General features: G+C 36.5%; 1 protein-coding gene across 1 annotated transcript; it reads left to right on the top strand.

The window, feature by feature from the left end:
* Positions 1-554: 554 nt before the first annotated feature.
* Positions 555-23816, top strand: LOC114360858 (uncharacterized MFS-type transporter C09D4.1-like; the record flags this gene model as incomplete). Its single annotated transcript, XM_028315690.1, has 2 exons — positions 555-1232; positions 23592-23816. Coding segments are annotated over exons 1-2 (540 nt in total), but the record flags the coding sequence as incomplete, so codon positions are not given.
* Between the last annotated feature and the right edge of the window lie 284 nt (positions 23817-24100).

Genomic DNA, 24100 nt, shown 5'->3' with positions numbered 1-24100 from the left:
CCGCCAACTTAGCTCCGCTGATTTAGCGTTTTATACGATTTGGTATTTGGATTACATTCATTTATCTGAAAACTTAATCTGTTAGAATGATGAGTCGTTTGTTTAATTTCTTTATTTGTTTTTAATATAGGTTAATGAAAAAGTCATTGAATCGTATCCGCTTCATTAACAAAAACAACATCATTGGTAATATCACTAATATTATGAGTAATTTCGACTCTACATTACCTATATGAATATTACAGAATATCATCATGTAAATTCGTCTGCTTATGTAACAAACAACTCAACAATATTACCAATGTTACGATACAAAAAGATGCAATCGATAAAAATGTAATTACCTTGAAAGGTCATCTGTAACTGTAACTCCATTGGATCCGTTTCTGTTTGTACATTTCTGCGTAAACAAACAACCGTTTAAAAATAAACATGGCAACAAAAAGCGGTCGTATTGAGAGTCTGATACGCTTTGATAATGGCTCTCAATGGCAGATGATTGCACTACTGGTACCAGACAGCCGGTCTGGCCTGCCTTATCATTGTGCTCGTCACGCACGGCCCGGACGGAGGGTGCAAAGGAAGCGCTCCATTCAGCCTCTGATTGAAGGAAAACAGTCGACGGCGGGTCGCCGCGCGGTACACACGCCCCACTCTAACTCCGGCGTTAAAAAAAAAACACGCACGCGCGGGAAAATTTGACAATAATAGTTTTAAACAGATTAAAAATAAATTAGCTCCAAGCGATTAGATTAGACGTTTACTAGAAATTATTTATTGAACGGTATATCGTAGTTGCATATTTTGGTAGTTATTACCGTAGGCAAAGCCAAAACAAACGTTCCGTAATTGCGACAATAATATTTAGGGTTAAGAGAGAAATATTTACGCAAAATTTATAAATAGAGATTTAGATTATGGGTGAGCCAAAGAATATGGAGGTATGCGGGAGTGTGATGGACGGTGTGGCTGAAAAGGGGGGTGTTCTGGAGTCGCCGAGTAAGAAGACTCCTGTGGAGTACAAGGTGTACCCGTACCGATGGGCTGTGTTGTTCATCTTCGTGCTGTACTCGGCCTCGAACGCGATGCAGTGGGTGCAGTACAGCATCATCCAGGACGCTGTAGCGGCTTACTACGGGGTCAGCAGCATCACCGTGTACTGGACCTCGATGATCTACATGGTCACGTACATTCCCCTGATCTTCCCCGCCAGCTGGCTGCTTGAGAAAACGGTAAGAACAACAACACCTACTCGTAGATTTGCACAGGTGCAGTACTGCAGTGTAAATTGTTTGGAATGAAACATTTTTTTTTCATAATTGTAATAACATGTGGTCCATCTATGTAGTAAAAATTAAATGTCAAATATCGAATTCAAGCAATGATTAATTGAACATTGAACAAACAATAAAAATATTTATCAATTTATTTGTAATGACTCAAAGCAACAATTTCACGTAACTACTTACATGATTCATTAAATTTAGGTAGGCCTGTATTTTACGAGGGCCATAAATGAGATTATAAATATTTACCAATTGTTAAGCTACACATAAAATGCGACATCATTTCACGATTACTTATTGGAATAAAACACGTGAATCCAAAACAGCTGCCGTCTAGTTGTTCGCGTAACTAACTTCCAGAGGTCGCGGGTTCGATCTTCGCAAAACATTTGTGAATAAACATGATGATGATGATGATGATCCATACAACCGATTTCGGCCATGGCGACCACTCCGACTCCTAGCTGTCTTGGCGGCGCTGGTGTGCCCGAAGATGGCTTACGTAGCCGATCTTCGCTAACAAACATAGTAAGATACTTAACTAAGTTTCTAGCATCCGTTGTTTGCATAGTATCTTTTACTTAAACACGTGTTATTCATTTTTGATAAATGAATGATAGAGCTAATCTTGTTAGTGAGTCAGTATTACTTTATCTTATCAATTATGGTCCGATTGAATCGCGTTACCTTTTTAATTACTCCACTTGCCGACAGCGTGAGAATTTCTTGGATTTGTTCTAATTAAAAGCGATAATTTGTTACCTAATCTGCCGTTCGAGATCATTGTCATACTATGATTTGCTATTACTTATTTGTTTTGCAACTTGAAATGTGAATGATTATAGTGATGATCGCGTACTAGGGACTTCACCTTAGAATAATTACCTTTCTATGTTTACAAATAAGTATCCTTTGTTGTCATTTAAAATCCTTATGTACACAAATATTACGTTTGAAATTTTCTTCATCACTATCATAAATAATAAGATAGTAATAGATAGGTAATGGATTATATTTTTTGTAATCACAAATGATAGGTATCTTGGAAGACACTTGGAACACTTAAAAGGCATAAAGAAAGAAATGAAAACATAATATAAAGACACGGCCAGCTAAATAAACTAAACTGCTTTGGTTTACGATATTATTCTCATGTTACGTCAATTGTACTGAATTTTTAATTTTTTTATTAAAAATTACGTACGTTACGTACGCCATGTATAGAAATGAACTTCCTGACACTAGTAAAATTTCCATGGACTCTTAAGAAATTTCCGTACACCTTTAACCCAAATTAATGAAACAATACTTTTGTTGGCATAATCGTGCTGTCACTCAAAGCTGAAAAAACTCCTTGATTGATGTAGGTAAGTGAGACAGAGGAGAGTGGTGACAGAAGAGAGTTGTGAGTGTGACATTGTCGATTCTTTGGACCAACCTCACCTACTAGCAACCTCGTAGCATTGCGTGTTTTTAGTTCCAAGTCTCGAGCTAATAATTTCCAATAAGCTCCAAAAAATCAACAATGTCACAACACAATGTAATTTGTTATTGTTTCACTGTATGTTTTCCAAACAAATAAAATAAACACTCCTCTGTTACAACTCTCCTCGGTTTCCCCTACCTTAGTTATCATGTATCAGTCTGATTAATCCTTATGACTTTCATATAATCGTAAAAAAAACCTTAATAACATTGTTGATAACGTAGTGAAAATATTCTTGCAACTCTCTCTCTTATTCTCTTAAATTTTCGCGAAAATTTATTTATTTATTTATTTATTTATTATTCATTATTGAGCAATTACATATTTGATCCAAATAGCTTAAAAGATGGATTTAAAGGTATAGTCAAAGGCAAAGTACTGGAAAAATTGCCAATTTCCCTGGATTTTCAAGATGGCGGCGGAAGCACAGGATAACTTAGATTTTTTCTGCTCCATCGACCTTCAACAAAAGCATTAAAAATAAAGCACTACCGACCGAACCGTTTTTAGGAAAAAAACATCTATTCACTGAATCAATTCCAGCTGGATTACTTACATTTACTTACTCTGAAAGTGCTCGTATTGAAAAATCTGCGATGCAAATTCTATCTTAATCTTTACTATAGAAGGACCAGGATCGAAATGGACTCCGTAATGAAGAGATCGTGTTCCCTAATAGATTGGTTTGGGGAAACCAAAGAAAAGGATATCGATCTCTTGAAGAATACGTTAACAGATTGATACTGATAGTTTCTTTTGTCTTTATTTATGAGGAAACAAAAGAAATACAAGACTACAAACTTGTAGAGTAGGCGTACACCGTAGATTTTTCGTCGGCCGATAGTTTATTCGGGCAGTTGATCAGTATGGGCATGTATGGGAGTGCGCACACTACGCCGATTCGATTTGGCCGATTCTTCATACAATTTAAAATCGGGCACAACTATCGGCCAACTAAAAATCAACGATGTGCGCCTACTCTTAGATTCAAAAACGCGATCTTCATTTGCCTCTAACGTTAAAAAGTGTATCTGAACTTGTTTTCAGTATTTAATTACTCCACGATTCATTCTAATATTAACAAATCGAATGAAATAATTGATTTACTTTATTAGTAATATTATCTGTATCTGTGTTACTAGTAACAAAGTAAACAAATGATTTTATTCGATTTGTTAGAAGGAAAAAATGTTACTTTGTTTAATCTGTTCGTCAAAGACATCATAGTCGGTAATTAAAATGATAACCGCTTAAAATTTGTGTTTTGGGAAAAACCGAATAAATAACTTACTATACTTGAACATTCCACATTGTCATCTAGTCCCAAACTAAAAGGATAAACATACTTAGCACGTACTTTACACATAACCAAAATATTATACGTTGAACACTAGGCATATACATATACTACACATTTACTATTGAATAAATTATACAGCTTAGTTTATTCACGGGTGTATAATGTATGATATAACTACATATCATATAATACTTAGAGGATATAACATCAAATTATATAAAATCATTTAACATAATAATCATTTACTATAATAAACGAATAATATAATTTTAAAACGAATAATTTTAAGACAAATAACTAACAACTGATATAAAATGGTTTGATATAATGAATGTTTTCTATAAAACTTACAATGTATACTATTTAAAACAAATAACATTCAAATCATATAAAAATAAAATGTCGAACAATCAAATGAGATATAATTCTTTTCCTATAAAACTTAAATCATATAACAATAATTTTATATAAAGTCCAATTGTTATAATAAGCATTGCATGCAGCAAGCAAGCAAGCAAACAAGCAAGCTAGCAAACGAGCAAGCAAGCAAGCGAGCAAGCAAGCAACCTGGCAAGCAAGCAGGCAAGCAAGCTAGCAAGCTAGCTAGCAAGCAAGCTAGCAAGCAGGCAAGCAATCAGGCAAGCAAGCAAGCAGGCAAGCAAGCAGGCAAGCAAGCAAGCAAGCAAGCAGGCATGCAGGCATGCAGCATGCAAATTTTACTAAAAACGTGAGACTTCTGTCACGGCTCCGGCACTGCGGGGCTCTGGCGGTCCCTCGCGTGCTAATCGTCGCAGATGGCTTTCGCTCGACACCGCGTCTTCGGCTTGCTGGCCGGCTTCGCCGGCCAGCCTCATCCGCGGCGCCTCGCTTCCAGCCACCTGCTCCTCAGCCCGCGGGCCGCCTCGCCCCTCCGTGCCTACGCGCTTCTAAATTACACTCTAGGGGTAGGGCAGACAAGACTACGTGGAGTCGGTTTCACGGCGATTCGTTTTTGTCACTAAAGTCATTTATAAGTCAAGCTAAAGAAGAACACTAAAAGTTATATCTATCAGAAATTATATCAATTAAAGAGTATACCAAATAGTCGTTATAACAAATAATATTTATTTTATGTAATGGTTATATGAAATATTATTTATATTAAACAAAATTACATCAAATGAGTCTTAGATTAAGTAAGGTTTATACCAAATGTCTTTATACGTTATGATTGGTATCTGAAATGACATTATTAGAAATGATTTATTATATGAAGTAAACATTATATGTTAAAAAATTATATCAAGTGTTATTATAACATACGTTTATTATACAATATGAACGTTATTGAAATGAATTTATATCATATAAACTTATATAAACTGTCACGCACCCTTTATTCACCATAGGCCATAGAGACCTAAGTGAATAAACTCGAGTTCAAAGTCAACAATGCAAGTTTGAAAAGATAAAGAGGTAGGTATGCGTTCATGCATGAAAAATCTATAGCTACAGTAGTAAGACTGGTTAATGCCATTTTGACCAAATTTTGAAGAAAATGGAGGCAATTCGTTAAACTAAGACAATTATAAGATTCGTTCGTTTCAACTGAATGACGTCCACTGCTGGACAAAGGCCTCCCCCAAGGATTTCCACAAAGACCGGTCCTGCGCCGCCCGCAAGATCATACACAATTAAAGTAATGAAGAATTTAGTGTTTTTGGCAAGGTGGGCCCGTGTCCAGTGCTGCATAAGGGCGCTGGACCCATCCAGCCTCGTTAAATTCCTCTGTGGATATTTATCTTTTTTTTTCCAATAAAAAAATAGTGTCAAGGTTATCCTAACCTACATTTTGTATCCCATCTGGGAATAACACTTCCGGGTCGAGAGGGTCCATTTTTTAGCCGTTGACCACACGTTCCAAAGGCTGTTATTTAAGAGCCCGGAAGATTCGTTTTCCCAATCACTTTACTTTGAATGCGGAATAAATCTACATAATGGATTGAACGTGGATGCAAACAGGATTAATTGAACACCTACGAGTATCGCGTGGCTTATAGAGCGATGTGATTTATCATCAGTGCTATAAATAAAAGGTTTTTTTTTATATTTGCATAATAATACCTATCTTATGATAATATTTATAAAACTTCTGCCATGTGTTCAGCCCCTCCAGACAAAGTAACACTTTTGTGATTGATTAGATTTCAAAATTGCTTCACCGATCAAAGAAAGTTTTCAAAAAACGCCGGAGCGATTTTGGAATCAAAACTGTCATGAATGTGTAATGTCTAAGGGACTCTCTCTTTAGTGGCTTTAAAGCTCTACAAACTTGCCGATTAACCTGGGTAAAAATATTTTTATCTCAAATATAAAACTGTCGCTTATCCCGTGAGCGTGAGCGTATTTTCCCGGAATTAAACAATGACTAATGACGCTGCATAGAAGAGATGTTAGGTGTCTCTTCGACAAATGAAATCAACAGCCCCCAGAGATAACCTCCTAAGTACATACAAACATATTGTACACTTATTAACAAAACATATAAATAACTTTGTTTCTATAAAATGACTGTCTGTTTGTTCAGATGACTTTTTAGAGTTAAGATAAGACCTTACAAAAATAAATAATTAATCATTAGGGATCATGTTTATATGAGAAATATTGTCCTAGAATAGTTTATGGCGCGCGATGACAATTTCAGTGACATTTCTAAACCCATTCGGGTCAAAGCAAAGCCACAAGCAAAAGCAAGTTATTAGTAATTAATGCGACTGTTTACTGTAAACTTCGCTCGCCTCATTAATTATGAGTGGTTTATGAAACGCCTCAAAGGCAAGGTAATTAACTGAAACTTTTAATCAACGAGCGGAGGCAAATCACCGGCTCTCCCAAAATACCTACTTGATCATGTAGTTGACCTTTATTAGTTTGTTTCAAATGTAATAAATTGAAAATTTGTAAAATCGCATTAAAAAAACTACAATAAATGCCACAATGTTTATACTCTATGTGCTCAACATATAACATAAATTGTAATTTAAATGTTTATGTTGAAAAAATAACATCATTTTAACGTAAAAAACTTTGATAAAATATGTCACGTATATTTACCTACTATGAGTTATTGATATGTATAAAAGGTCAAATAAAAAATGTATTACAGGACAATAGCAGCTGATATCTCTAGCTACTTACCAAAAAATTATGAATGGACACAATTTTAATGTATTTTCAAATAAATTGACACGTAGAGTTTGTTAACTTTTTGTAGAAAACTGAATTGAAAATAGTACCTAATGCGTGTTATAAAATAATAATCTAGTAAAAAGTACTTCATAAAAACATTGCAAATATAAGAAGCCTTTTAACTGTAACAAGTACAGTTCTTGAGAAAACTAAATATTTTTTAGCCTAAAACAAAACTTTTTTGAACAAGATGGTTGTCTTGTTTTTAAAAACTTTTATCGTGAAAGGAATAAAAGTATTCGATCCTAAAAGGAGTTATTTTTATGGAGAACTTTTGAAAGCGTATTTATTGTTGAAGTTTTGTAAACGATGACAGGATTGTTTTTAAGTGTGAGCTAGCCAAGCTTAAAGACTGTTTGTTTACTGTTTACAACGTTCGTTCGTTCTCTCGCGTTGCTTATGGTGTTTCAGTGCCAAAGTTCCCATTTTACTTAATATTGAAACTAAGTCGCCTGTGCGCTAATATCTAATGTGCGCTAATAGACAGAGCGAGGTTTGTAATATTATAATAGATTTATTACTATCGTAGTAGAGTAAATCCTGTTGCTAGTTATACCACAGAATAATTATTATACTAGTACCTACTTACGAAGTACTAGTAAAAGTTATTGAACCGATGTACCACACATGGCCGTATAAGTACGAGTACTTATAGGTACTAAAGACTTGATGATCCAATAATCTTCGCCGTTAGTTGTACTTAATCATTAAGGAAAACTTCGAGACATGAGCTACCTAATCGAGGAAATTACCTTGGGTAAGGTAACATATTTAAGTAATTATATTTAAACATAGGTAATAATTACTTAATTAAGGATATAATTCTAAGTTTCCAGCACTATGAATGATACCAATATCTTTGAATTAACGCGTTTGCTCTCGAACTGTTATCAATTAGGTATTATTAGCTAGTCCCAAGGGGTATATAGCTAGGTATTATGATTAGGTAAACGATGATAGCATCGGTATCTGTGTTTAATGACTCAGTACTGCCTAACGCGGGAAACATAAAATCTTAACCACTTTAATGACGTGTGTAGATTTTCCTTAATGTTGTGGTTGGGATTTAGATATTACGCGGTACGATTTGCTAATGAAAGGATCATCGCTGTGTTTAATCTTGAGATAAAAATTTGTCAAGTGTGAGTTGTAGCGCAGAGATAGTTCCGTATACTCTCACTCACAGATCACAGAAACTAAAGGGTGATGTGATGTGATAAGGGGGCGGAGCGGGTGTCGCAGCAATATGCCCAAAAACAGAACACATTGCTCGTGACAGCAATAATGACAGCAGCGAAAGAGTTGCTTGCGTAGTACTAAAGATTATTCGAACGTTGAGAACTAATATCGCAGTGGATAATGAGCACATATTTTGATTACTTTGTGTGTGTGAATTTCTAATGCTACACTGAGTTTCGAACTCAGCGCATTAGTTGGCATCTCTATGCTCTCACTACATCTTGGGTTTACAAGTTTACTGAACATTCCCCCATAAATAAAGTTTGTTATTTATCTATTCCTTGTGCTATAAAGTTAGACTCACGACAAGATATAAATTTAACGTTCCCAAAGACATGTAGCGTGCACAAACACGTCAGCGCCTTTACTCGGCTGAATAAAGAGCAATGACTACATTATACACTGTAAGGCTTTGTTAGATGTCGAGCAAGGCTAAGGCGATAAACGACAGATTTACCTTATTCTGTTTCGCGAATTAAAATCAGCCATTTAATGTAGGAATATTTTCCATTTATATTTTTAAAGAATGGCGGATCTTTTACAATGGTATGTTTTTTAAGTATAACAAGGCAGGTTTTGACCACAATCACGCCAGATGTTAAGTGCGATGATATTTAAGATAATATTATTAAGGCCATCTCTTTAATATTATACTAATACCTTTTTAATAATACCATGACCATGGACCATGTACCATCCTAGACTGCATCCCACTTAACACTAGGTGCGATTGCGGTCAAATACCTGCCTTGTTATGCATAAAAAAAATCTTATTAAACTCCCAAACCCAACTTTAAACTTCGCATTCGTCGGTGGATGTAGAGCTTAACCAACATCTGCAAGTAATGCGTCTCTGATGCTAATGTTCTCACCTACCCTACACATCGTGAATGTGCGTGCGACAGCCTGCGCCTCAAGGTGATAAATTGGTTCGCTTTAAAGCCATTAGGGAGATGTCTTCGGGAACTCACCGAGCTAAATTATAAACACATGAAGTAACCACCTGTGCATCGATTAATTTTACACATCAGCCGCTTTTCAACCGACTTCAAAAAAAAGGAGGAGGTTCTCAATTCGACCCGTATGTTTTTTTTTTCTATGTTTGTTACGCGATAACTCCGCCAATTATGAACCGATTTGAACAAATCTTTTTTCTACGTATAGGTAATACCTCAAGGGTGGTCCCATTTAAATTTAATAATAGAAAAAACAACCCCCAAGGGTGGAAAATTGGGGATGAACTTTTTTATACGCAATATCTCCGCCGATTATAAATCAATTTGAACGATTATTTTTTTGTTGAATAGGTATTATCAAAAGGGTGGTTTCATGCGAATTTGAAGAAAATATTTCACCCCCAAGGGTGGAAAATTGGGGATGAACTTTTTTATACGCAATATTTTCAATTTTTAGTTTTTTTTCTGTTCACGCATTTGAAGTCGGTTTTATTTTTTTAAAAAGTTAATTATGCATCGCGCAGTCGGATAAAAAGCTAAACTTTTGGGGCCTAACGAATGACACTAAAATAACATTGGTATTGAACGTGAGTGATAATTTTCCTTTACTGAAACTATTAGCTATTTCATTTTATTTCATATTTGTGATTTTATTTATGAACATTATTAAAATAACGATAACTTACTTTGGGAAGATAAGAAGATTTTGTATAACGACTTTATACTAGCATTATTTATTATGCATTTTAACTTATCGCTACTTATTACTTTTTTGAAAACTGAAAATGAAAAGAATCCTCACAAAATTTTATAGTGCAATAAATTATGAATTCTTATCTTACCCATGTTTTAGGCTTTTCCCTACGTCGTACTTTTTATGGCCTATAAAAGCAGGTTTCTTAAGTCTAAGACACACAAAAAATTTGTTTGGGAGTGGTTTACACCTATATTTCCTGAAGATAAAGCTATGTTTCTGATTTTTTGTAAAATATAAGGATTTAATAATGACGCGACAATCTAAAAACGCTTCTGTGAAAAATATATTTCAGTTATTTTTAAGTGATGCGTTTATGGCCCATACAGTACCCAGCCACCACTACAACCAGTAAAAATAAGAAAAGCGTCCAAATATCACACATTTCATGTCTAAATTCATACACAACGTCCTACAATATGCAATATCGTTTACTTTTCTCAAAGGAGAACAATGTTCTGCCTGTAGCGAGAAGGCAATATTGCAGTACACTTTATGAGGGCAAATAAAACCGGGATGATAAAATATTTCCCCGGCAAAGATAAGTGGGGAAGAGACTGGAAAAATTGAAATGTGTAACTGAGTAGCAATCCCATCAATAATAATACTGATGTTAGTTACTATGAAAGTTTAAAACAATATACAGGGTGTTTGGCGGAAGGTTAGACAAACTTGTATTCTTAAAATGACCTTACCTACGAGGGCTGCACTAAAAGTATCGGGAATGGAATATTTCCACTGTTCCAGTCATATTAAAATCTATTTAATTGCAAAGTCCAGGGTTTTAAAAATCGTATACCATTTATTTATTTAAAAAAAGATTCTCGGTCGTATCACAAGGTCTTGTCAAACTTGTTTAGTCGTTGAGAAAATGGAATTGACTCGAGAAAATTCAAGAGCGATGATTTATTATGACTTTTGAAGTGGTTTAACACAAAAACAGTGTGTTGACCGGATGATTTCTGCATTTGGTAATGAAGCCCCATCCAAAACCACAATTTATCGCTGGTTTCCTGAATTTCAACGTGGACGTGTCAAGCTCAGTGATGATCCCCGTCAAGGTCGTCCAAAAACTGCAGTCACCTAAGAAAACGTTGATGCTGTGCGTAAGCTGATTGAAGAAGATCGACATGTGATATACCGCGAAATTCAGGCAACTTTAGACATTGGCATGAGTCAAATACAAATAATCTTGCATGAACAATTAGGTGTAAAAAAGTTGTTTTCCCGATGGATACCGCATTCGCTCTGTGAAGAGCAAAAAGCGGCTCGCGTTACTTGGTGCGTCAGAACTCTCGGGAGATTACATGCAGGATCCTCAAATGCTGTATACAACATCGTATCAGGTGACGAATCATGGATATACGCGTACGAACCCGAAACAAAAAACCAGTCACGAGTTTGGGTGTTCGAAAATGAATTAAAGCCAACAAAAATTGTTCGTTCACGGAGTGTTGCAAAAAAAATGGTGGCCACGTTTGTCTCCAAAACCGGCCATGTTGCGACTATTCCTCTTGGGGGACAAAGAACGGTTAATGCAGATTAGTATGCTAGCATTTGTTTGCCACAGGTCGTTTCTGAACTCCGTAAAGAGAACTGCAACCGCCGCATCATCCTCCATCACGACAATGCGAGTTCTCACACCGCGCACTGAACAAAGGAGTTTTTAGAGCAAGAAAACATAGAATTATTAGTCCATCCGCCGTACAGCCTCGACCTAAGCCCTAATGATTTCTATACTTTCCCTTAAATAAAGAATAAATTGCGTGGTCAGAGATTTTCATCACCTGAAGAAGCTGTGGAAGCCTACAAAACGGCCATTTTGGAGACCCAAACTTCCGAATGCAATGGTTGCTTCAATGATTGGTTTCGTGTATGGAAAAATGTGTCAAATTTCGCGGAGAATACTTTAAAAAGCAATAAATACATTTTTAAATAGTAATGTTGTTTCACTTCCTTGATTCCCGAAATTTTCAGTGCCGCCCTCGTATACACGCACGAAGTTTGTCTAACCTTCCGCCAAACAGCCTGTATTGCGTAAACTGAGATTCTTTATTCATTTTTATTTTTACATAATAATTATGAAACTTTTATTTAGTCAATTAATGAACTGTTTAACAGTGCTTATTTACGTACCACATACATATTTACATATCCTACTCATATCGTAATTTCATGGTATTTTCGCACTATTATTTTTTTTATGCATGACAAGGTTACCTACCTGTACTAACAAAGTAACTTTGTATTTTTTTTAGTTTAAAAACTTATGCATAAAATCACAATAACTTATTTCTGAAATTTATTCAGACAAGAATTTGAATAAGTACCATGAAGTTTACAACATAAAAAGCCAATTATATCATAGTCTGTTTTGGTTTAGTTCTTTTTAGGCGAAAGAGCATCATCAGCCTACAAGTATGTTGCTAAGTGCACTCTTGCACCGATCTACCTACCCGACAGCACTTCCATCCCCATCACTTAGATGGTTGGCAGTCCACAACAGTACGTTTCTCTAGAAATTTCCTGCACCATACAACCAAAACTGTTGAATGGACTGTCGTCTGCGGTGTTTCCGGACGGATACGACCTGCAAGCTTTCAAGAAGAGAATGTATCTTAACCTTAAAGGCCGGCAACGCCCCTGGGACTGTGGGTGTCTAGGGTGTCTATGGGCGACGGTAATCACTTACCATCAAGTGATCCGTTTGCACGTTTGCCTCCTGTAACATAAAAAAAACTCGTCCACGCATGTGGTCTGTGCTTCTCTACAAATTCTAGCGAATAATACGGCTGATAGCTGTGTGCTGTTTGAATACGTGACACGCTCGTGCTAATCCGCTTTTATGTATTTGAACAGAATTTGCCGGTAATCCTAGTTTAGTTGATATCTTTGTGATCTGTTTATTTAGAGCGTATTTTCGTTGGATTGCACGATAACGGATTTCTGGTTTGTAAATACTTTCTCTTTCTTCCATCATTCATTTCCATTAAAGACTCCTGAAAACCTATGAAACAGAAAGTCAGTCAGCCAGTTACATTATTTTAACTCCTGGCCCCCTAGACAAAATGCACTTTTTGATCGAATAGAATCCGTCAAAAGTCCATACAAAAAAAGGGCTTTTCGATCACTTTTCGACTGGTTTGCGATTATAATTTGTACTTTGTCTAGACCCATCTGGTATCCTCTTTAAGGGGAGAGTGAATAGGCACTTAGAGGGCAGGTATGTACCTTCCTAGACTACATCTTACTTAACATCAGGTGTGATTGCAGTCTAATACCTGCTTTGTTCTGCATAAAAAATCCTGACATCGTTAAATAATACTATTTCAATACGTATTAATTATTTAGCCTATATGATCACGAACAGTATACAGCTCATCCTAAAACAAAGACAGGATTACAGCCAACATGAGCTCCATTCCCAGCTTTTGAATACATGACCTAGCGGGCTAATGCGCAGTGACACGACGAAAACCCTTTTGTGGCGCTTGAATGGTGTGATGACGTAGTCGCCCTTTATTAATATAGTCATTATTGGCTGTCTGGCCGGGTGGTTGTCGAAGCGGACTATTGGCTAGCATTCGTAAGTTCGATTCCCGCTGAAGGCAAATAAGTTTGAATAATATTTCCCGTTTTTGCAACATTTTTCTTTACTGCTCCGTCTCTATTGGCTGTAATAGGGTGTTTATTTAACGTAGGTAGAAGTGACTCTCGCAATATTAGGGATGAATTAGATTTCGTTCCACATAACCTTTCCGCTCAGCTTCGGTGTGCGAATCTGATTGGTTCTTTAAACACATCTCGTATCTTCTCCGCTTTGGTGGAAGCAGTCATCATCATCATCACTTTCAGCCACAGGACGTCCACTGCTGAACATAGGCCTCCCCCAATAATTTCCATAATGGCCGGTTGGTGGCGGCCTGCATCTAGCGATCCCGCTACCTCCACTCCAGAATCTTGCTGCCCCATCGGAAGTCAGTTCTTCGTACTAAGTGCCCTGCCCATTGCCACTTCAGCTTGCTAATCCGTTGGGCTATGTCAGCGACTTTAGTTCGTTTGCGGATCTCCTCATTTCTAATTCAGTGAAAGCAGTGCCTAAGATAAATTGGTGTGATAGTTTGATGTATTTTTTATTTATTCCTATCAAACAATGTCATATGCCTCACCCTACAAACTCTATTTCAGCTCACAGATTGGCTTTCGTGATATGGGAACCGAATGCCAAAATTTCAATGCAGAACACGTCCTATTTATTTAGGCACTCGGCGACAGCTAAACTGATTTAGCTGATGAATGAGAGGGTTGAATAAAAACATAAATACGGACAAGGCTATTATTGTATAGGGAGAGAAAATATTGTAGCACAACAAAAATAAATAAATAAATAAAACGAAAACATAATTAAAATCTAAATTTCATTGAAAACGCAGTTGTTGTGAATAGATAATTTAGTACGTATTTGAAATTGGCCGTAGGTTTGAATCGTACGTTTCAGTTATTATGATGACAGAACAATTTTTTACAAATTATTTATACAGCGCCTAACGCAAAGATAATTACGTTTTTATGGTTTATCCTAATTGTGACAACATCATACGTTTTAACGTCAATAACATTCCATAATGAAGATGTAACTTTCATTTTGTTCCTCTTGAAGCTGTCAAATTAGTATCTTCCAAACATTCTGAATTCTCAGTGAATGACCTAACTTTTAATAAGTAGGTACTGTAAGTTAAGCTGAGTCACAACTTACTCCTACTCTCTCTGTGAATGTTCTCTTCTGAAATGTGCCAGCGTCTCAATGAATGACCTAACTTTTGCCAGGCGCTGCTAGGCCGCACGTCACATTCATACAGCGGCTACAGGAAACACACTGTGTCGACGCGGGAGAAATGTAAAGGCTGAAACCGTCCGCGGTATTTATCCCGCGTTTGTGCCCGTGCTCAATACATCACGTGAGGGTAGCGTGGATTGAATTATGTAGGATATGCACTCGTCAATACTAGCGATTATGGGCCACACTTCTAGCTACCCATTTGCGGTCATGTCGTCTCGTTCTATCGCAAAGAATCGCCATTCGATGAGAGCGAGAGAAATAACAGAAATGGGTGGCTGGAACTGTGACCCACTGTACTCACTTATGTGGTACTTTATTAAAGTATACTATGTTTGTAAAGAAATTAATGGTTAGAGAGTAGAACACGAAAGTCTTGGATTCGATTCCCAGTTTGGACACGCAGAGGTAAAACATTTTCTTTGAAAAAGATAGAGAAATCAAGTATAAATAATTTGATTTGGTCGCAACGCAATGTCCTTAGTTAGCTTTAAATATTTGCTTTATTAAATCCAAATCATCGATGTTGATGAAGTTTGATATTTTAACATTATCTAACTACAGAAACGTTAAAATGACGACTTGTATTCCATCGTAAAAACTGAACCAACGACATAAACATTGGTTCAAAACAAAAAAAACTAATTAGTGTCACTGAATACATTGCACACATTACATGATTAATACTCGTACACCGAAATATGCAAATCAGTTGCACACAAACATTCAAAATCTTCCATTCTCGTTTTATATGCGATCCGCATCAAATGGCTGGAGCTATTCATAATTTTACTGAATTCATTGCACACATTACATGATTAAAAATACACCGTTTGCAAACCAAATGCAGCCCAATTACATTCCGCCCCAAGCGGATTATCACCAAATACATATGGCCTTTGTGCAGCAGTGGACGTCATTCAGCTGAAACGAACGTACCTAATTGGACTATTTTTCAGCTGTCACACGGCATCATGGTAGCCTTAAATGTACTTTTTATTTTTTGTCTAGAGAACAATAGTGTGTGGACTACACACCTCAATAACATTGAAGACACTTTAACGAAAAATGTAACACTTGATTGTAATAAATAAATGCAGAATCTACATGTACAATTTATCCGTGGAGTTACGCTGCGGCGTGTGGACTTGTTTCAAACTTGCAATTGAATTTAACTCGGTCATGTTTCGTACATACGAGTAGTGTTAAATCGTGCATCTGCCTCATCTTTCTTCCTGTGTAAAGATCTTCTGAATGTACCTAATAATATATTATGTACCTATTATTATGGGCCGTTCAAAATTAAACATGTGCTAGCTACTACAGCGATCAATCTTTAAAAGCCTATTCTCAGAAATTACATCAGTTTTATGAATTTTATAATTTTCAATTATTTTCAGCAAACCGAACGAAAGAGTTCATTAACCATAAGAATTGTACACCTGTATCCATCATTAGTCGTGTCAGCCAAATCTGCTGTTTGTTTATTGAAATAAATGTTGCTCTGTCTGGTATCCTCTTTCCAATTAATGTGTTTGTTTTGCTGTCATTAAAAACGAACTCGAAATATTCAAAACAAGATTTTATGATATTATTTTATTCCGATTCCCAGAGCGGATTACATCGCGGTTATATATAAATAGGAAATAGTTGGAACTGCCACCCACCGCGAGCAGGATTCGCACAATATTAAGCCGGATGCAGACGTGTGTAACATGACGTAACGTGTAATGTAATGGAAATAGCTTAAAAGGCACTATGTGTAACGCTGGTGCCATCCACATGCAAGATTTGCGTTACATTAGGGCTCGTTCCTACGGCAAACCAGTTTTACGGGATCCAGTAATGCAGGATCTATACCAAAACTGAACACATATGAGTTTAAAATTAGGCAGGATCTATCATCTATCTATCATCGCCTTCCCGCTACCTTTATGAGGTCGTCGGTCCACCTTTCGTTTTCGTTTCGTTTTGTTCGTGTAAATGTTAATATTAAAATAATTTACACACTTACTGCTAAACGGGATCCTGCAAAAAACGGTAGATTACCAGATAGATTACATTACGCGTCCGTCTGTACGGGCCGTGTAGCGAGCGCGAACGACTTTGCCCAGAGCGTAGTTGTTACAGTTTGAATTTACTACGGCCATGTTTCACCGACTGTGATTAACGCCGCGTTAATGTTAATGGTTTGTGTAAATACCTACTTTAGTAGTAGCAAAACGCAGGTAACAAATTAGGACTTACTTAAAAGGAGACCCGAAAATCAAGACGTAACTTATAAAACGATTATGATCATATTGCTAATAATAATTTGTACATTTACAGGTAGGTATTAACAAGGTGATAATGTTCTTTGTGAGTTGCTGGAAGATTATACGGTAGCAAAATAACGTTATACGGCAGATAACTGGTTTTATCTGGATAAAACAGGAATTGATAAAGAAACAGGTACTAAGAATCATAACTAACTTTTAAAATAAACCTTAATACAATATTTCACGATTTACCATAAACACAGTATTTTCACGTCGCTACAAATCCTATCCCGAAATTAAAATTCACAAGCCGGAGTAAGCTACGAGCTCGCTACGTCGTAGCACTACGAACGCTATCCGGAGTTGGAATTGCTACGAGCTTCGTAGAAAGCTCTCGTAAGCTGCAGTTACAAGTTTTATTCCTTTGCAAGTTTTGTACTTATTACATTTCAGATACCTTATGAGAAGAACACTAAAATGAAACAGTTTTTTTGTATAAGCTATAGTATAGCATAGTGTATGCTGTTTTAAATTGATTCTATTGTAATATTTTTCTATCATGATTCAATGGGCCTGCTGACCCGTAGCACAGGTTTCTCTTTTAAAACCTATTTCAGGCACCAGTTCCTCACAATTTAGGTTAGAAATCCTTGACCTAATTTTTATTGATTTTTGATTTTAAGCGAAAAACAATTGAAAATTATATAGAAAGTACTCAATATCATAACAAATGTAACAGATATGGGCGACGGTAATCACCTACCATCAGGTGATCCGTCTGCTCGTTTGCCTCCTGTCACATAAAAACAAATTATTTTTTCTATTCCAAGAAAAAAATTTAATTCGTGGAGACGTTACAGAAACGGAAACACGCGATTTATCATTTCATTCAATTCAACAGTACTCTATGTAAGCTGGAAACCAAACGCACCGTGATTTGCTTTTTTATGTGTCCTATTTGGGAATCAAACCCGGGACCTCCCAAAAGTGTAATAAAACGCAACATGTTTATTTCCTTCATGCAAAATACGCAGGCTGCGTACAGGATGTAACGCAGCCGCCAGGAAATGAGGACGACGGCGTAAAGAGGAGTCATATTGCGTCGTTCCTCACATACTCTCGTGAGGCTTTGAATATTTGGAAGAATTGACGTAAAGGACGCAAAATTCTCTAGAGTGTGAAGCATTAAAATATGCGGATTTTTTTGTTTTATAGATACTCATTAGAATAATGATAAATATTAATGATTATATTATTATGGATGTTATGGGTTTCCAGAAACAACTTGTACTAATCAAAAATTGAATTAAAATTATTTATGAAAACGAACAATAAAACTTAACCATGCAAGTGTACGTATTAAGTCAGTGGTAAACGCTAAGAAGACACATTTAGGAGTACTAAAGCAATAACCATATGCATTTCTGTGAAACCACTGGTAGTTTCGAAATTCTTTGAAGGTTTAAGGAAATTGAATTTGTGTAAAGCTGTGCTTTTGTAGCTTTGTGGAGCAACTTGCAGTAACAGCAAATCTCGTGTAGGATTTCTCTACTAAACGAAATTTTAGATGCACTGCATGCAAATTAGTTTGTGACACCCAAAGTTGCCCAAAACGTTGACAACACAACCTTATTCCAATGACAAAGACGTGTTGTAACAAACAACTGAAACTGTAGCACAATCAAGTAGTGAAAAAGTGCTAATGATAATATTAATTAATCTATATATATAAAAGAAAGTCGTGTTAGTTACTCCACTTATAACTCAAGAACGGCTGAACCGATTAGCTGAAAATTGTCAGGGAGGTAGTTTAGAGCCAGGAGAAGGACATAGGATACTTTTTATCCCGTTCGAAATTAAAAAAAAGTCTATTATTTATTGCCATTAAGGCGGAACAACAAAGTTCGCCGGGTCAGCTAGTGATAAATGAAATAAAGGTGCTTTCGAGTCAGTAATCGAGTATAAAACGTTTGCCTTTTAAGTCAAAGAAGACCCGACTTGCGTTTGATTCGCTTGGAAGTTACAATAATGGCAAGTTCCAAGTTGCTCAAGTTATGATGGCAACTCGTGGCTTTTGAGCCGACCTTATCGACTTCACCACTGTTACCGCCAGATGGCGCTAACATCTACAACTCTGAGATCTAACCCTTTGTTAAGTTTCATTCGAACTAACTCTACTTTCTTCCAAGTTTTATCATTAGTGATTTGACTTTACCTACCTTTATCTGTTAAATATTTTACTAGCCTCATTTTTCTTCTCCTTAGGGCCTTATTTATGTAATGTTTTTTTTATTGTGTTTTCAATAATGGAGATTGGAGACTAATAAATCCTGAAAATTGTCAAAAAATAGCAAACTATCAGCAACAAACTACTGACTGTGTGTGTAGGTAATGGAAAATATTAATTTGGCAAAGCTTAATATTTCTATGAAATGAAATGTTTGAATCAAAGTTAGGAACTTTGAGAAGAATTCATATCAGATTTGAGGTAGGTACAGTCAGGACTCGTTTGATTAAAATTGTTCGCCCGCAACTCACAGGGCGCGCTCCAGCAAAAACGATGAAAACGTTGAATGAGGCTTGATTACGAGATTACTTTGAACGGTAATTTGTCTACTACGAGTATAGTAACTTATTAGTTAGTTAGCACCACCTAACTTTGATCGTAACTATAAAGATAACCGGTGTTTTTTGTATGGAGTTTGACAGATTTTTGACGTTTGTCAAAGTTAAATAAAGTAAGATGGTGTAACCCAGCCTTACTAATCTGTGGTTTTGCACTATACTTCTTACTCCAAATATTATTTCTTCTTAATTACGAGTACTGGGTGTAACTGGTTATAATACCGCTTAATCGGCGCGGTTACGGTTGCGATATTTGTTTTTTACGAAATGAAATTAAAAAATGTTTCCCAGAACAATCACCAAATAGTTGTAGACGCTTTAGATTTAGTAGAGGATTTAGGTTAATTTCCAAATAGGACACACATAGAGTGAACAATTTTTTAGCTTAGGATAATTCATTGCAGGCTTGTGATTGAAGAAAGATGATTGTGTGTGATGAATTAAATGTCGATTGTTGTGAAACGTGCTTGTCTGGCTTATCACTGTTACTGATTTTAATAAGCTATGATATGGTGCTTGCTCCATTCCCTTTCTGACAATCAACTATCCCAGACACCTCAATCTCCACAAGCAGATTATGCGCCCCAATAACGTAGGATGCCCGCGTAACTTCATTACTTACTCCGTGATGGCGCATCGCTAAGGGTATGAGGGCTGTTGGCTGCTAACAACTCAATTACTCGGCGGTAACTCAGTCTTCATCAAATTGGATAGTCCAATAATAGTGAATAGTCACTTGCTCCAAAATTAGCGAGGTTCTTTGAAATGTAGCCATTTGCAGTTTGCATTAATTAAACATCTGTAGCACACTGACCTTACGATGAGCTATAGTTGTCCTAAAACAAAATATGAAAAGTACCAACCCCTTAACTAAAATGTTTCTTGCATTTTGTCAACAATTAATGTTCATTTCGATTCATTGTAATCCGAATCAATGTAACCAAAATGTAATTCTCAAGCATTGATCAGTCTAGGCTTGGGTATCGAATATCAATGCTTTTAACCAGTTACAAACATTTAAGTATTTTAATTTTACGTTATTCAGTACCTAGAGTTGACGAACTAATGAATGCATTTCCACGCTCTAAGGTGGTTTAACAGCTGAATTAGTATTCAGATTGGTTTTGGTGCATACAAAAACTCAATTTTTGTCTCTTAAGTAAATGATACGGGTTTTGACCTTGGACCAAACGAATGTTTGCATTTCCTCACACATCGGCTTAGCCTTAACCATTTCAGCAAATGAATCCGCCTAAGGCCGTGTGAAATGATCCAAGCATTTTATTTGCGATCACAATGTTTGCTGAACATAAATTGTAATAAGCATGTCTGTCGTTTGTGTGCTTAAATGCTATTTTTATCATTTCACGCTAACTTTATGATAATGAGATAGATACAGGATAATCTACATACGAATAAAAATCTGTATCATCATCATAATAAGTTTTATGACAACCTGAAACTTGAAATAGAAATGAATATCTTTATTTGCTTCAAACATGGTATAAGGATTGGTTTTTACAATGTGCTCATGTTTAGCCTTTTAAAAATAACATGCAAATCATTTGAATTTTAAATCATTTACAATACAATTATTATGATAATTTAAGAATCTTGCACAAGACTACAATATTCACACACGGAATGTTTAAAAGTATTTTTTAATGTATCCAAAATGAATGTAACTGGACAGTTTTCCATCTATTAACATTTCACAACATTTTTGTAGCTGATTCGTGTTCAAAATAATATCAAGAAAGGTCTCCTCACTTTAATAAAATGCTAGTGAAAAGTATGGAGCAATCCCAGAGCGTTTCCCATACTGAAAACCTTTTCCGGTAATGAAATGTGTCGGTATCTATATTAATAATAATGTTTTGTTTTAATGCAGCGACACTGCGATGCTTTTAGCTACGTAATAATTTTGGTTTCAAAAATATCATATAGATTAATTAGTATACATAGTCTTTTATGAGAATCGGTTAAGGTAGTTCATGTTCATGTAACAATGCATACCACACGTAAGCAGTAGCGTAAGTCCTAGCAGTATACTAATTTAAATGTATTAATATTATTAAAGGTAGCGGGAAGGCGCTGGATGCAGGCCGCTACCAACCGTGCGATGTGGAAGTCATTGGGGGAGGCCTATGTTCAGCAGTGGACGTCCTGTGGCTGAAATGATAATGATGATGAATATTCGGTTATTACATACATTGTTAAATATATTACACGCCTTTTTGCACGTTTGTGTAACTGAAACAAAGCAAATCTCAGACACAAAACGGATTTTTTGTGAAGTTTTAGATGTTTTTTAATTGTCTGATAACCCTTTATAGGACGGCCCATACAAAGTGGCCAATAAACTGGACAGTCACTTTACGGCCGATAATTCAATGATTTTTGTAACAATGTCGAACCTTATGATCATAAACGATAGCCAATAAAGCACGCTGGCCTAGAAACGAGCCAGCGCTCAAGGACGTCGCACGCAATCAAAAAATCGCGCTCTTTTTTAAGGTGGCCTGTCAACTGGCCACTGTGCACACCCGTACTAGTATTTGCTGCCATTGCAAGCAGACGATACATATTTCTTATAGCCATGTAAACTTAAATGTTCAGTCCATTTTTAACTTTTCGGAAAAGTTCAAAGCTGAATTTAAAAAAAACTAGATGATATTTGCCAGTAACTTTAGATTTGATGCAACCCTATATCAATGCACGTCAAAACAAAATATTTACTTTGAGGCTACGCTTAGTATTTTTTTTTTAAATCGAAATTAAATGATGCGATTTGGGTATTTTGGTGAAATTACTAAAAAACTTAATATAAAAGTAGCCGCCTGACATGGAACGTGTTATGGGGGCTGAAAATATAGGAAATGACCCATTCTATCCGCCAAATCATTTTGGCACACGATGCGCCAAACACCCTGTATATCCACTTAGAAATATAGCGAATTAAAAAAAAAGTTAGGGTGTGCGTTAAAGGGTTAAATTGGAATTGGCTATCGACTTTACTGCCCACGTCATACCATTTATTTATTGTATTTACGGTTAAGTTCTTATTAGTGATTTCAAGATAACGATTACAAAAATCGTGACCTAAACCTTGTTTGTTATCATAAGTATTAGGTAGTATTATCATACTTATAATAATCAATAAGTTGATATTTCGACGTCCTATTGAGGATTTAAGTATTACATATTATCTCTAATAGGAAGTCTAGATGTAAAGCAAGGCTGTCGTGTGATCCTTCAAATTAAATTCTTTCGTTTCATCCATTTACATTTGTTGTAAAAACAATCTTGTTGTTTAAACTTAACAAAATAGATGGATGAAGGTGAAAATTGAAACCTTTCGCTTGCCGAGCGACTAGACTGCTGCTTATAGCAGTTAAGCTACGGAGACACTGTGTTGGGCTGTTAATAAATTCCCAGTTCCCCTCAGTGGGGGCGATCATGGAGGGGCAACTGGGAATAACCCCTTTTCAAGTGTAGATAGCTAGGTGTACATATTACGCTGTAAGCCAAATCGAGGGTTCAATTGTCACCTGAGGCAATAGATTTAAAAAAAAAATATTTTACATGCAACTCTTTTAATAGACATCTCTTTTGTCTCCAGGGTCTCCGGGTGACCACCATCATCGGTTCCCTCGGCACGTGCCTGGGGGCATGGCTGAAGGTGTTCTCGGTCCCGCAGGACATGTTCTGGCTGGGCTTCACGGGGCAGACCGTGGTGGCCATGTCACAGGTGTTCATCCTCAACGTGCCGCCGCGGCTGGCGGCTGTGTGGTTCGGAGCTGACCAGGTCTCGTCGGCCTGCAGCATTGGTGTTTTTGGAAACCAGGTGCGTTTTATTTGTAAATAAACTACGTAGCATTAGAGCGCTCGTCATAACACCCTTTTAGGTACTCGTACTCTGAACATAGGCCGCTCGTCATAGCACTCTTTTAACCACTCGTACTCGTAGCATGAGGGCGCTCGTCACATCCTTTGCTCCTGTCCAGAAGGTTTGTAAAAAACAAACTGAGATCTCCAGAAGGTTTGTAAAAGACAAACTGAGTTTTTTTTTTGTTGCGGGAAAGTTCGACGCTGACCAGTGTCGTTGGCTCTCAACATTGGCGTGTTTTG

The sequence above is a fragment of the Ostrinia furnacalis genome, unplaced genomic scaffold, assembly GCF_004193835.3.
Source record: "Ostrinia furnacalis isolate ACB-3 unplaced genomic scaffold, ASM419383v2 OfSCF5196, whole genome shotgun sequence".
In the NCBI taxonomy this organism is placed as follows: domain Eukaryota; kingdom Metazoa; phylum Arthropoda; class Insecta; order Lepidoptera; family Crambidae; genus Ostrinia; species Ostrinia furnacalis.
The sequence above is the reverse complement of the archived record's forward strand: the minus strand, read 5'-3'. Positions and strand labels throughout refer to the sequence as shown.